This window comes from Acromyrmex echinatior, chromosome 10, assembly GCF_024713525.1.
Source record: "Acromyrmex echinatior isolate Ae372 chromosome 10, ASM2471352v2, whole genome shotgun sequence".
NCBI lineage: Eukaryota > Metazoa > Arthropoda > Insecta > Hymenoptera > Formicidae > Acromyrmex > Acromyrmex echinatior.
This window is the reverse complement of record NC_141861.1, coordinates 11,792,703-11,807,039: the sequence shown is the minus strand read 5'-3', so window position 1 is coordinate 11,807,039 and position 14,337 is coordinate 11,792,703. Positions and strand designations below refer to the sequence as shown.

General features: G+C 42.0%; 1 protein-coding gene and 1 pseudogene across 1 annotated transcript; one reads left to right on the top strand and one right to left on the bottom strand.

Moving 5' to 3' along the window:
- Positions 1-6,607: 6,607 nt before the first annotated feature.
- Positions 6,608-9,133, top strand: LOC147908341 (uncharacterized; annotated as a pseudogene).
- Positions 9,134-12,627: 3,494 nt separating this feature from the next.
- LOC147908340 (uncharacterized) lies at positions 12,628-14,252 on the bottom strand. The gene is made up of 4 exons (XM_087410527.1): positions 13,702-14,252; positions 13,498-13,598; positions 13,132-13,373; positions 12,628-13,050 (listed from the first exon to the last, which is right to left on the bottom strand). The coding sequence occupies exons 1-4, from the start codon at positions 14,250-14,252 to the stop codon at positions 12,628-12,630; spliced, it is 1,317 nt and encodes a 438-aa protein (XP_087266653.1).
- Positions 14,253-14,337: the final 85 nt, after the last annotated feature.

Below are 14,337 nucleotides of genomic sequence, written 5' to 3'. Positions count from 1 at the left end.
AGCAGCATGCTCTTGTACTTGTTCATATCATCTTCCGTGTAAAAGAGATCGTCAGGAATTCTCTTGAAAATTAACTCGTAAAGATCGGGTGAACCGGCGTATCGTACGCCGTCGATAGTTATGTTGTCAGCATCATCCATGTCGAAACGTTTATTGCCAAACATCAATCCATCCTTGTGTAGGTAAACGCCGTAGGTATACATAATCTATATCACTCTTCTGTTTATCTCGCGCTCCCCTCAGGACAGCTTTGACGTACTTTTGACCCAGCGGACCCAAGCCGGCTTGCAACGCCTCTCGATCTTCGATGTTTGAAACCGATTTTGAACCTTTGTTGCTAGCGAGTCGTCCGTCGTTTCGAAAACATTATCCAACGATTCTATCGTCGGTACGATCATCGTACGCGGAGTGGAGGTTATCGGCTGTACACGATCGTGCGATCGATCATCGGATTTATCCGAAATCGCGGAACGCTCGAACATCTCACTCTCTTTTTCTCTCTCTTCCTCCTCCTCCTTCTCCTCCTCTTCTTCCTTCCTCTCGCACTTGGAGGCAGACGCTGCGCCATCATCGCGGGACTGTCTCGTCAACGATTTGTCGCAGCGGTTTGATAATAGGCTTAAAATATCCAATGCCATGTGTTCCTCGATTCTACCGGTTTTCAGAGCGCGATGTTTCTTGCGGATCGACTCGCTCATCTTCTCGATCTCTTTCGATTTTTTCACGCTCGCGCACATCAGCCATGTTCGTCTCTGGCGAAGTATCAACAACGACTAGTCACGTTACAGTATCGCGAAGTCGTTAAATCCCTTTCTGTATCTCTTTAAGCGCACTATCATTGTCTGTTACTAAAAATCCATATTTTTTTGCCAACAGTCACGGCACAACGTGCAAAATTCGTCATAGGACATGTCGGTGTTCACGTGATCATTGTAAACGTGTTTCAAGTTGATACAATCCTGTTTGAACAGGAGGTTTCAGTAGGTTCGCATTGTCGCGTATCAGATGTTTAGGTATCCTCGCGTACGTCTGACAAAGATAGAAGCAGTCAATGTTCGCGTGGCGATCCATCGAAAAGTATTCTCTCACCGCATACTGCTTGTCGCATGCCACGTCATCAAAGAGAATTTGGGCGCGCTTCATTCGGTGGAACGATGTAGCTATTATTGGAAAACGTAAAGTAGCCGATTTCATCGATAGATGTAAATAAATTTTCGAGATATCGATACTTTGATTGTTGCAGTGATTTCGAGTAGACGTACACGTTCTCGAAACGTACGTCATTTGGATTCTTGAGCAAACTTATGAGAACGTTGGTTTTACCACAATTCGACGGGCCGCAAATGATCGCGCGTATAGTATTCGGCAGCATTTCGCCGTGCTTGCGCTTCTCCGCACTGCCTCCCATCATTTGTGATTTCACGTCACAGTTTGTAACACGTATCGTCAGCAGTTGCAGTACGAATTTCATGCTCACACTAAAGACTACGCGCTCTTGAACGATTATTTCACGCGAATCCGCGAATCGTGCAGTAGCAAAATGTATCTCGCGCTGTGTCATCCTTCCGATATTCGAGATTTGAGCGCCGAGAAGTTGCAATATATAGCGAAGGTCGTACTCTTATGCGTGTGCGGTGAATACATCGAACACGTCTGGAAGCTTTCGGAACACGTGAAGGCAGATTCGGAAGTTCGAATTTATCGTCGCTGCGACGAACACTACAATCAGCCGTGGCAGCGGATGCATATCGACATCGAAGATAAAGGACTGTAGCGAATATCGGCGTCGCGCGGCGGTCTGCTAAATCGAGCGATAAACGCGCTTCCCTTCGAGTTACATATTCCGAGCTACCAGTTTTACGGTCCGGGCACTTGGCTTACGAAACAATTAGCCAGAGGTGACGCGGGCATAAATTCGCTGGACGCGGCGTGCCGAGAACACGACATTGTGTATTCTCGGAGCAACGATCTCATCGATAGACACACGGCGGACAAGGTATTCCGCCGAAAGCGCTAGGACGCGTCGCAAGAGATTCGGCTCTGAGTGAGAGAGCCGCCGCAGCTGCCGTCTGGGCAGCGATGAAAGCCAAGACCAAGATCGGCATGGGCATGAAACCGAAGAAGAAGACGACGAAGAAAAAGGCGACGAAAAAGCGGATACTTCCGACGGCGAAACGAGGGGGTGCGTTACCGTTTCTGCCAATGTTGAGCGCACTCGGGTCCTTGATCGGCGGAGCAGCCAGCGTGGTGAAAGTGGTAAACGATAGCAAAGCCGCGCGACGTCAGCTCGAAGAGCTGTAACGTTACGATCGCGCGATGGAACAAGGTCGCGGACTGTATCTCGATCCATATAAACGTGGACAGAGCGTAGCTGCAAAGAAAAAAAAAAACGTCAAAAAGAACGATAAAAATGCCGTCTGGCGCAACTACCAATGTACAATTGAACGAGCTCGCGAAACGTATGCGTGTACCATATTTTAGAGGCGTTTTCATGCGTAATACGTTACCGACGAGCGGCATGCGCCGAAACAAAAGCGGTATCGTGAATCTGGACGATGCGACGGGGCCTAGTACTCATTGGATAGCGTACGCGAAGAGGAACAATCGCGTCGTGTATTTTGACAGTTTCAGTGATCTTCGACCGCCTAAGGATGCAATATTTCGAGAACAGTGCTACGACAATCGAAAGTACAATTGCACATCCTATCAGACGTACGATCAGAGTTTCTGCGGACAGATATGTCTGCGGTTTCTACAAACGGTAGACGCGCGTGAATTTAAAAAGTTCGACGAGGTGTTGTGAAATCTTAATATTAGTCGAACGCTTTTTTCCGTCATGTCATTGCCGCTTACGCTGAGCGGAAAGAGCACCGTCCTCGCGGCGAATTACTTCCCCGCCATAGATTTGAGTGACGGAGATTATGAGCTCGGTTTAGCGATTTTTGAGACTTATTACACGATATCGAACGTGAACGAATCGAACAACAAATTTTATTTCATCAAAGACGACGCGGAAATTACAATTCCCGAAAATCATACGAAGTATATTCGCGAGACATAAATGAATTTTTGAAACGCGCGATTTTACGAAAACGTCCGCACCACGACGCACTTGAAACCGTTGATGTAGTGGGTGGTGACAATAACAATGACACTGATGATGATGATAATGGTGAGGGTGGAGAATACCCGATTATGCTCCGCGCAAACTACAACACGATGAGATGTGAGATTAGATATGCGTACAGAATAAACTTTGGCAAGTCCAACAGCATTGGATCGCTGCTGGGATTCTCGTCGAAGCGTATACTGCAGCCGCGAAGGTGGCACGAATCGGACGTGTCGATCAACATAATGAATGTAAACGTTATCCGCGTAGAGTGTAACGTGACCGCGGGTGCATACAGCAACGGCAAAAGCGCGCACACGATGATTTTCGCCGAGCGTGGCGCCAGGATATAAGATATCGGAGAGGCCGACGCAAATCATTTACCTGCCGATCATCGCATGGAACATTACAGGTATGCATCATCGATCAGAACGAACAATTGCTCGATTTTCGAGGAGAAGAGATCACCATTAGATTGCACGTACGACGGCGACAGTGATAACGTGAGCGTGAGATGCTCGTGCTGAACGGAACGGAGCGTACATAGAGAGATAATACATCTCTTACAAGGACGCCACAACTCGACAACACTCGCTCATCCAGCTGCATCAGGAAGAAGAAGAAACTCAATGCGTCGAACGTTACATTTTTAAAGTCTTTGGGATTCGCGGTGCGCAACATTTGAGGTGACTGATATCTTAAACATTAAAGACGAGCCGATCATCGTCAAGATTGAGACTCACACGTACAGCCCGTTCGCCAACACAACGTTTGGGTACAGCGACGAAATAAGAATACCCATACAGCAACAGGATCTGTACACATTGCCGTATGAAAGCTTTCTGTATGTCGAGGGAAAACTGACAAAGAACAAAGTGGTCCAGGATGCTCATGTGGCATTGGGAAATAATTGCGTCGCGTTCATATTCGATGAGATTCGATATGAACTCAATGGTGTGGAGATTGACTGTAATAGAAATGTGGGCATAACTAGTACGCTCAAAAACTATGTAACAGTGTCATCCGACAGAAGCGTGATTCTACGGAATGCCGGCTGGGATGCGCAGCTACTGCAGCCGGATATTTTAATTTCTGTATACCGCTCTACGTACTGCTGGGATTTTGCGAAGATTACAAATAACGCTCGTCACGAGTTGATTTTAATACGAGCGCGCAACGACAACAATTGTCTGACGGGAGATCCGACGATAGAGCCAACAAAAAATCGAATTATTCAAAGTACAGTGACGAATTCCGCATGTATTATTAAGCGAGATAAATAAGCTGCGCGTTTTGGAGAGCGGACGATATCTGAGCATGGCTTTTCGCTCATGGGATCTGTACGAATTTCCGCTCTTGCAGAGCACAACCTAGCATCCGTGGGCCATCAAGACTCAGTTCGAGAAGCCGCGCTACGTTATTTTCGCTATGCAACAGGTCGAAAAAACGTCATGCCCGAGGATGTAAATCGATTCGACGACTGCAAATTAACCAAGCGAAACTTTACCTGAATTCGGAATGTTATCCGTACGATGACTTGAATCTGGATTTTAACAAAAACAGATGTGCGATTCTGTACGACTTGTACGCGCAAGGGCGTATTTCTCAAGGTACTTGTTTCTGCAAGGGCTACTACGGATACGAGTATCTCGAGCCGAGTCTCACTTTTACACGTAACTTTTTTACGTAATAGTTCTGTTACGTCCAAACTCTTGAAAATTTGGTCAAGGAGACAATAAGGGAGAATGGAGAGGGTATGGAAGGACGATCAGACTCAATCTCACAGGTATACGCGCGGAGGCGAACATCTGAGTCGTACGCACCTTTTAAGTCCCGGAATGTGGGTCAACATCCGAAGGGACGCTATGACATCTGTTTCGCTGGACAGTGCGAACGTCGGTCCTACTTTTTCGGTCAAGGAACTTAATCCCTTTGACTCGAGACTGGACCTCGTGGTATTCGAGGGAAGTGAATGCGAGGGATAATATCAATAAAAGACAGGGGAATGCCTTAAATTACATTTATTAATAATAAACAAAGGGTTTTGTATATTATTACTTCTCTTTACATAAAAAATATATACTATCTATAACGTGTGAATGCGCGCGCGCGCGTATGTGTGTGTGTGTGTATGTACAATGAATGTGTTTTTCCATGGGAAACGCGGGGGTGGACTGTAAATAATTATGACTTACTTAATAGCTGTCCCCAAGATATCGAGTAGGTTCTAGGTGAGTGGCCAACGAGATCCGGTGTCAGCGAAGAGCGTCTGAAGGGCAGTCGCCGTGGCGTATGGTTAACTTCAGTTGCGATGTGATTATAAATTCACATACTGCGGGTTATAATGATTTTCGAAATGAACCGGATGCTTCAAAATTTGGTACTGACTCTGTGCTTCCGCGGGACCTCTATTTATATCCCGAAAAAAGGGTGTTAAGCCCTTTGTCTAGGATGCTAAAGTTAGTTGTAAATGTCACGCGAGATTTACGATTTTTATAACGTTTTATCATAGTTGATCTAAAGTACATAGAGTAGTTTTGAGAAGAAGAGAAAGTGATTTATGATTTTTTTTTAAAAAGCCAAGATTGCTCCGAGACGGATGACGAATTCTGTTATTCTCGCGGAAAATGTGACTAGATAAGCAGATGGTTACCATGCTATCATTGTCAGTTGCGAGTCTGGTTTCAGATAACGCTCCTGTTGGAAATTATTCTATGCGTTTACGTTTTTTTTTTTTAAGGGCGATATGGCGCCTGTTTTCTAAGATAAAATTGTTAATCAGTCTCGGATGATAAAACCTAGATTTTTACTATTGCGTGACTTCGGTATATTTATAATGTCTTAGCAATCTTGTCTCTTTTCGAGCTTACATTAAGGTTATTATTCTTTCTAGATTGATTGACGTTTACGAGTTTTCGCGGCGCCTGTCCGGTCCTTTTTCAATTCTATCAGTCTGTTATCAGAAGGCGCCGCTTGGGTCTCGTAGACGCCAACCATACTCACGGCGAAGAGAAAAAAACTCGTGGCGTCTGTAGGACGTAACAGTTCATTCGTGATCATCGATTGCTCTCGACAGAACGAATCAGTCAAAAGTGGCACCGTGGACGTGCGATTAGACTTTGAATGTAAAGAGGATGTACCCGCAAATACAACAGCTTATTGTCTCATCATACACGGTCGCGTGGTTCAGTATAATCCATTGACCAACGTTGTGCGCAAAATCACCTCTGACACGATATAAGATGTACAATACGTCGCAATCGACCGCAATCGACCGCAGTCTTCTCGACATGCTCGTGCCAACGTTCGTGGATCTGTGGAGGATTCATCGTTAACAAGAAATTTATCGTGAAGGAAGTGGCGGTGCTGAAACAGAGGATCGTTCTCACACATTACATTTTTACGAATTCCGTGCCATGGAAATTTTTGACAAGATCTGACAGGTCTTGCGCTTCCTGGTTGACTGCTTATCACCATGGGTTGTGATGGGAGGACGGGATGGTCCCGTACAACGAGGCGAAACGTCTGATCACAGCAGCTGTATTTGAAAATGGTGCTATCGTGTACGTTAAGGGATGCGAAAAACGAACGTGGCTGTGGAACTTGCTTTTGGACGATGAGCGAGAATGCATGTGCATCGAGACTTTGGTTGTAATTTACGAAGACATGGAATTTTTAACCAAGCTGGATGCTAATACTATGTGGACAACATGTTCAGAATTGCGCGTTACAAAATGTATGGAAAATATATAACTGTTGGTTGCAAAAGAATTTTTTAAATAAAAATGCGTTAACGTATTTATTACGTATTTCTTTTTTTCCCTTCCTTTGTAAATACATGTACTCGTATGTAAAGGGTGTCTCAAAATGATCTGACATTTTAAATTGCGCGCCATTTTTTTTGCAGCGAACGTAACGTACTAACTTTTAACAACTGGCATCAGGAAGTATTGAGGTTTAGTCATGGAGAATTACACGATCGAGCAACGCATAGAAATTGTGAAAATCCATTACGACGAAGTTTCATGGTCGTGTTATTTCGCGCCGCGGCGATGTGAATTGGCCACCAAGATCGTGCGATTTGACGCCATTGGACTTCTTTCTTTGGGGTTTTCTGAAAGGAAAAGTGTATGCCAATGATCCACAGACCATTCCGGAGTTGAAGGAAGAAATTAGACGTAATTAATGAAATTAGTCCGCAATTATGCCAAAATGTCATTGAAAATTTTGTCAAAAGAATGAACGTTTGCAAACAGAGTCGAGGCGGCCATTTATCGGATATTGTGTTCCACATATAACCTCCATGTTTGTACTTTATATTAAACTAAAAACATGTGTACTTTTCAAATAAATAATATGTTTTATTAATACATTAAAATGTCAGGTCATTTTGAGACACCCTTTATGAACGTATATGTATGAACGTATACTAATGTATGAACGTATATGTATGAATGTATATTTATGAACGTATATGTATGAACGTATATGTATGAACATATATGTATGTATGTATGTACGTATGTATGTATGTATCCAAAAACATCAACGCTTCTGTTAAACGTGTCACGATATGTCCGACCTGATAGTACATGCAATGTATATAGGCAGTGTATTAGATTTTTTTCATTCAATCGTAAGCTTCAGTTACGAGCGTTAAGACATGGACCGAGTAAAAGAATATATACGTCGAAAATCAATCGAGCGAAAGGGATACTGTCCATTGTCGCCAAGTCCTCCAAGTCCACCGCCATCGAAGGAAAAAGCGAGATATTGAGAATGTCCTGGAGAAAAGGCGTCAAAGGCGCCAACGTGCTCATCACCAACATCATCAATGTCATCGAAATATAAATCCTAAAGTATAAGCATTGATAAATGATCGCGAACAAAAAAAAAACGTAGAAAGACGCGATAAAACGTGTTGCGACATGTTCGCAATTCTTAGAAAAAGAGGGGAGAGTTACCCCCTCTCTTTAATTCTAGAAATTTTATATACATCACAATTTACGCGGTGCAATTAGTCTTGCGATACTCGCTTGTACGAACGGTTGAAAAAAAAAATGCACTTCGTTGAAGACAGCAACGCATCGTACGAAACGAAGAAGGACTGCAGTAATATGTAAGTTTTAACATTTTATATACGAAAGAAACATTTTTAACATTATGTATATACACAGCATGGAGCATTGCAGGTGCGTTTATTGGACAGACGTTACGATCTGACGACTACGGGCTACAAATTTTTGGAAATTGGAATCAACGTTAATCCACCGAGTTAAGTGGAGATCGCCCTAGGAGATCATCGCGGAGATCAACATGAACTGCTGCTGTCTCTCGAAACGTGGAAGGGCCTCTACGAGCAGCGATGGAATATTTACAAGATGTTGCGAAACGAATACAAGGACAATTTTATAAGTGTTGGACCGCTAACTGTCAGTGTTTGCATGCTGAACGATACTACGCTCGTACGTCTCAATTTTTCGTTCGTACGCATGATGATGACCGAAACGACGCTACGACGTATGTTTGAATTTAACGAATATATCGATGTTCGAACGATTAACCCGTCGATTGACTCATCGATACAGTTGATGTCAAGTGTACGCGATTCTCCAACATCGCGTCCAAAAACGCTATACGCGATAATGATATGTTTAACAAACATCAGCTCGCCGATTGTGAGCTATTGGCTTTAGTTTTTTAATACGTACAAAAAGAAACGATGTAATAATATGTGAATAAAAAAATTTTTTTTGTTCATATCATTGTATGTACTTTCTTTACTTCCCATCCGTCCATCCATCCATCCATTCATCCTATATCTCGTCGCACCATAGCGATAACTTTTCGCGATGGCACTTATGATCTAAAGTGTTTTATATACAACTGCCCCCCTATAGATCGTAGGCAGGCTCGCTTCTCAACGAAGATCGATTCTCAATGTCAGTCTTTGTCCTGCTTTGTCCGCGCGCAAGACATGTTAAGACGTGAGTGATATTTTTTTTCCCCAACGTGCAAAAATAATCTATCATTTAGCGTTAATGGTAGAATATTGTTGCACATTTTCTGTGATTAAGTGAAGTGATAATTTTTTTTTATCGTGCAGCTATAACATGCAAAAAGAATAAAAAGTTGAGGAGACACCTCCTCCTCCTCCTCCTCTTCTTTTTCAGAGGAGATTAAGAGTAATATCATAGTTGATCTCACTCAATTACATGTAGATCAATTAGGACTGTTCAATCGCCTCATCGAGATTGCCGATGAGGTGGACAATCTCAAGCATGTGCGCATTAATAGAATTGCGTTCAACCATCTCATCAACAATCTCGATGAGGCTGTAGAGGAAGAGGAATAAGAATTCAGCGGAAGAGAAGGAGGAGGAGGAGGACGGAGAGGGAGAGGGTGTGGAGAAGGTAAGAATATTTTTTTTATTATACAGTTATTTTTTCTTTCTCTCTTGCGTTCATGAGATACAGATTACTAAAGCCATCTATTGGAAAAATAATGGATTTCTTTTTACTACACCTAATATGATGTAACGTTGGCTATCGTGATCGCTTTGTCAAACAATATTTGATGCCCTGCCAATATTTCGATGTTGTGTTCTTATAATGCCGACAGCGTGGCGTGTTTTAGCCTGACATCACGTTGGTGTTCTTTTATCCATAGGTTGACCATTCTCCCGGTTTCTCCAATATACTTGTCTGCAGGAACAATGTATTTTGTATACTCCTGCTGAATGGAGGTGATTGATTTTTAGGGTTTCTTAAGATTTGTCCTATCTTTTTGGATGGTTTGAAGATAGTTCGGATATTGTGTTTGTTTAATATCCTGCCAATCCGATCTGTTGTTTCTTTGATATATGGGAGAATAGAGAGGATCCTATCGTCTGATTGTGTATCAGAGATCGTTGTCTTGTTTGCATGTTTATTGGTTATCTAGGTTATGTCTTTTTTGTCGTGTCCGTTTTTATGTAAGGCTAATTTTAGGTTGAGTTCTGTCTGTAGATATTCTTTACCAGAGATGGTGAAAGCTCTATGTACCAGTGAATTGATTACTGACTGTTTTTGTGCTGGGTAGTGGTGCGACTCGGCATGTAAGTATCTGTCTGTGTGTGTTGGTTTTTTGTACACTTGGTGGCCTAGGATGCCGTCGGCTTTCTTAGAAACAAGAACGTCTAGGAAAGGGAGTTTTCCTCTATGTCTATAGTGAAGCGGATATTTGGATATTGTCTATTGAGGAAAATAAGGAATTTTCGGAGTTCGATTCTGTCATGTCTCCATATTACGAATGTGTCGTTCACATAACGGAACCAAACTTCTGGGTTTTTTGGTGTTTTTCTGAGGGCCTCTTTCTCAAAGTGCTCCATAAAGATGTTGGCGATTATAGGAGAAATAAGAGAGCCCATCGCTGCTGAAGTTTGTTCGTAAAATTGGTTGTTATAGGAAAAGTAAGTGGTTGTTAAGTAGTGCTCTATTAGCGGGATGAGGTCGGAGGGGATTAGATGTGAAGTTTTTATTATGTTTATTGTGTCTTTTATTGAGACTTGTGTGAAAAGGTATTCTACGTCGAAGCTTACGAGAAGATCTATGGGACGTCGGATTTTTTGGATTTTTGGATGAAGTCCATTGAGTTGGTTATGTGTGATTCGGACTTTCTAGTGAGGTGTTGTAGTATTTGTGCTAGGAAGCGGGATAAATTGTATGTCGGGGAGTGTATGGCGCTGACAATCGGTCTGAGAGAAATGTTAGGTTTGTGTACTTTTGGTAATTCGTATAGTCTTGGTGGAAGAGGATTTGTAGGTTTTAGTTTCACTGGGAATGTTGCTCTTCTTCACAAGGATCTTGGTGTTCTGTGCGATCATATTGGTTGGATTTTTGTCAAGCTTTTTGTATGCTTTGTTCAAGAGAAGATTCTTCATCTTTTTCTTCCCACGTACTCCCACTCCAACAAGCAGCGTAATTTAAAAAGGAAAGGCCTGGAGAAACAGTAATATCGGGCTGCTCCTCGCCCTGATGAAGTGACCTGAAAAGCTCACGAAACGTTGGCATTCCAAAAATGGATCTACACACGGAGAAAACCCGCGAAATACACAACAGTTACCACTATTAATAATAATAAAAAGAGAATAAGCATGTATAGGAATATGTGTGTGACAATGTGCTCGCGCGTGTGTCTCACAAACAGAGATGTCATAAATAGTTGATTACAAGATGAATGATTTTAATATATATTAAGTTGCTTTATTCAGTTTTTTTACAATTTTCATAGAGAATTTTGTAAAAAATGTATTTTTTTTGTAAAAATCAATCAAAGAAAAATTCATATGCTTGTATGTATTGATGAGTGTATGGACGGAGCAAAAGAAAGTGAAAAGACCTATTACTCAATTTATAATTATTTTCAATACTTTTGTAGTTATTACGGTTGAACACAGCAGCCATGAATCAAACCGATACCGGACAGATCATGAATCTTCTCAGCAATGAGAAGCAGTCATTCGCTTCGATCAATTAACAGTGTATCTGAATTACATATGGATCATGCCTTTTAATCCTGGTAATCCTTTATTTGTGAAAGTATTTGTGTATCGCAGTAATTGAACAGAACTTTGATCATATTCTTGAATAAAGTTACGTAAATTTATTAATCTCTTTTGTAGATTCTTGATAAATTTTAATAATTGTACAATAATATAATTCGTAGAAAACCTATTATAGATTATATATGCATATAAGCTATTTGTATACATTTACAACTTCGAGTTAGTTTAGACTATAAAGACGTAAGTCCTCTTCTTTTCACTTATTTCGAACTTGCTCTCAAATAATTGTCTGTTCAAGCTGACCGGGCTCTATTTTTATTTGCAGACCGCTATCATAGGAACAATAATGTGGCAAAAAGTCGGTATTTCGAGTTTTGTCGGCATCGAGACATTGTTAATCATCGTCCTCCTAGGACAAGGGACTTTAACCTTCTTGAACCTCAAACTCAGAACCATGATTGCGCCACTGACCAACCGAAGAGTAACTGATGAGCGAACTCATAGCAGATATCCTCAAGAAATTGTTTAGTTATTTTATTCTTGAATAATATAGAGGCTGAATAAAGATATTGTTGCAGCCGCGGTTTCGGGATCGTAAGGTTCTCAATAATATTAGACACTTCTTCTTATTTTACACGAACACGCTACTTTATTGCTAAAACATTGAGAGCATACAGGTCGGATTATACGTAGTAACAATGGCAGTAAAAAAAGATAAAAGTTATATTGGCGGGGGAAACGGACAGCACTCTCTCTGCTCGCGATCCGATCTCATCTTCTTCCGTTCACACGCGGCCCTTCCGGCACCTTCCTCTAACTCACTCCTCGGCCGGTAACACGCGTCTCGCCCTTTATGTCAACGGTATTGAGAGCGCGCTTCCAACATCTTTCCCACCTTGAGTTGTGACTTCTTAGTAGGAGCAACTCAACCTATCTAAAAAAAATGAAAACAAAAATAAAATGACAAACATTTCTAATATTTGAACCGATCCGGTTTCTTGATGATACGACCCCTTCGGGTCTTTAAGCTCCTTTCTTCCAACGATTTCGGTTCCTTTTTAGGGACAGCTACAGACTCTTCGAGGGTGTTAGCTACATTTCCCTTAGTAATCTCTGACGTCGTAGTGGTAGACTCGATAAAGTTGTCAGCTTCAGGATTGGAGTGTTCAACTTCCAAGGGAATTAGTTTTTGAATGGGTCGAACCAGTTCACTTTTACTCGGTTTCAGTTTTACCACCCGCACGTAATCATCTTTTCCGGGATAGACTTCTCTAATGACGGCGAGCGACCAGTCTAATCGCTTTTGTAAATTGTTTTCAATAAGCACGATGTCCCCGACAGCCACGGACGCGGAACTATTGCTGGGTTTAGTTTGTCTAGATAACTGACCCAAGTACTGTATACGGAAACGTTTTCTGAACTCTTCTTTCTATCTTTGACGATAGCGTATCCTCTTTGCAAAGTGGGACTTGTAAACTTGATCCAAGTCTGGAACACCATTTTCTCGAATGTCACTGATGAACATCGCTGGAGTCAGCGCTGTGATTTCAGTATTTTCCTCTGTCAAGTAGGTAAGGGGTCTTGAATTCATGGTAGCTTCGCAATCGCATAGAACAGTGTTCATTTCTTCGTAGCTCAACGAAGTTCTCTTTAATGTCCTCTTCAATAGATCTTTAAGGAGGCGGATAAGTCGCTCCCACCATCCTCCCCACCAGGCAGCTGAAGGTGGATTAAAATGCCATGTTATCTCATTGAGTGCACAATATTGGGAAACTTTCCGTCAATTAATCTTCTGTAGTAGATTCCTGGCCCCTACAAAATTTTTCCCATTGTCGCTATATACTACAGTAGGTCTTCATCGACGTGCAATGAATCTTCTGAAGGCCTCCAGAAATTCCTCTGTTGATAGAGATGTAACCAACTCCAAGTGGACTGCACGGTAGACTGCACAAGTAAACAAACAGATGTATGCCTTTTGTTCACCGCTCAAAAAGAGTGGTCCAGCGTAATCGATACCTATCACTTCAAACGCTGCGGCATCTCTCACTCTGTCTTCAGTAACAATCCAGGTGGTGCTTTCATTGTTTTCAATGCATACCGACGACAAACGACGCATTTTTTTATGACTGAGCGTACCGTACGACATTGCAGGACCCAAAACTTTTCGCGTAGACTATTCATCACAATGTCAATACCAGCATGATTAAGTTTCAGATGAGTATGAAAGATAATTTTCAACGTCAACAAATGAGCTGAGTGCAACACCACGGGACATCTGAAAGAAAAAGTGTCTTGACGATTGGAGATCATTGTCTTTGTGCGTATTAGTCCATTCTCCTCGAAAACATTTAAGCTTCGTAATCGTGAATCGTTACTTCCCAGAAATGATTCTTTCTGTGCCAGTCTACAGAGACGTAATTCTGCTTTAGTAATTTCTTTGGCAGTTAACTCTTGAGTTTTGTTTACTTGAATTCTTCGACAATTATTCACAAATCTTAATATCCACGCGATAGTACACAGAATTTTGGAATACATCGAAAGTCTCTGGAAATACCAGGGGACTGTCACTTCACTCGCTTGTTCTACGGAGGTTAGCATAGCGATTTCTTCAACAGTAGTTTCAGGGAATATTTTCTCTTTGCATCGTCCGGGAGTCTTGCGTAACTCTAAGTTAACTATGCTC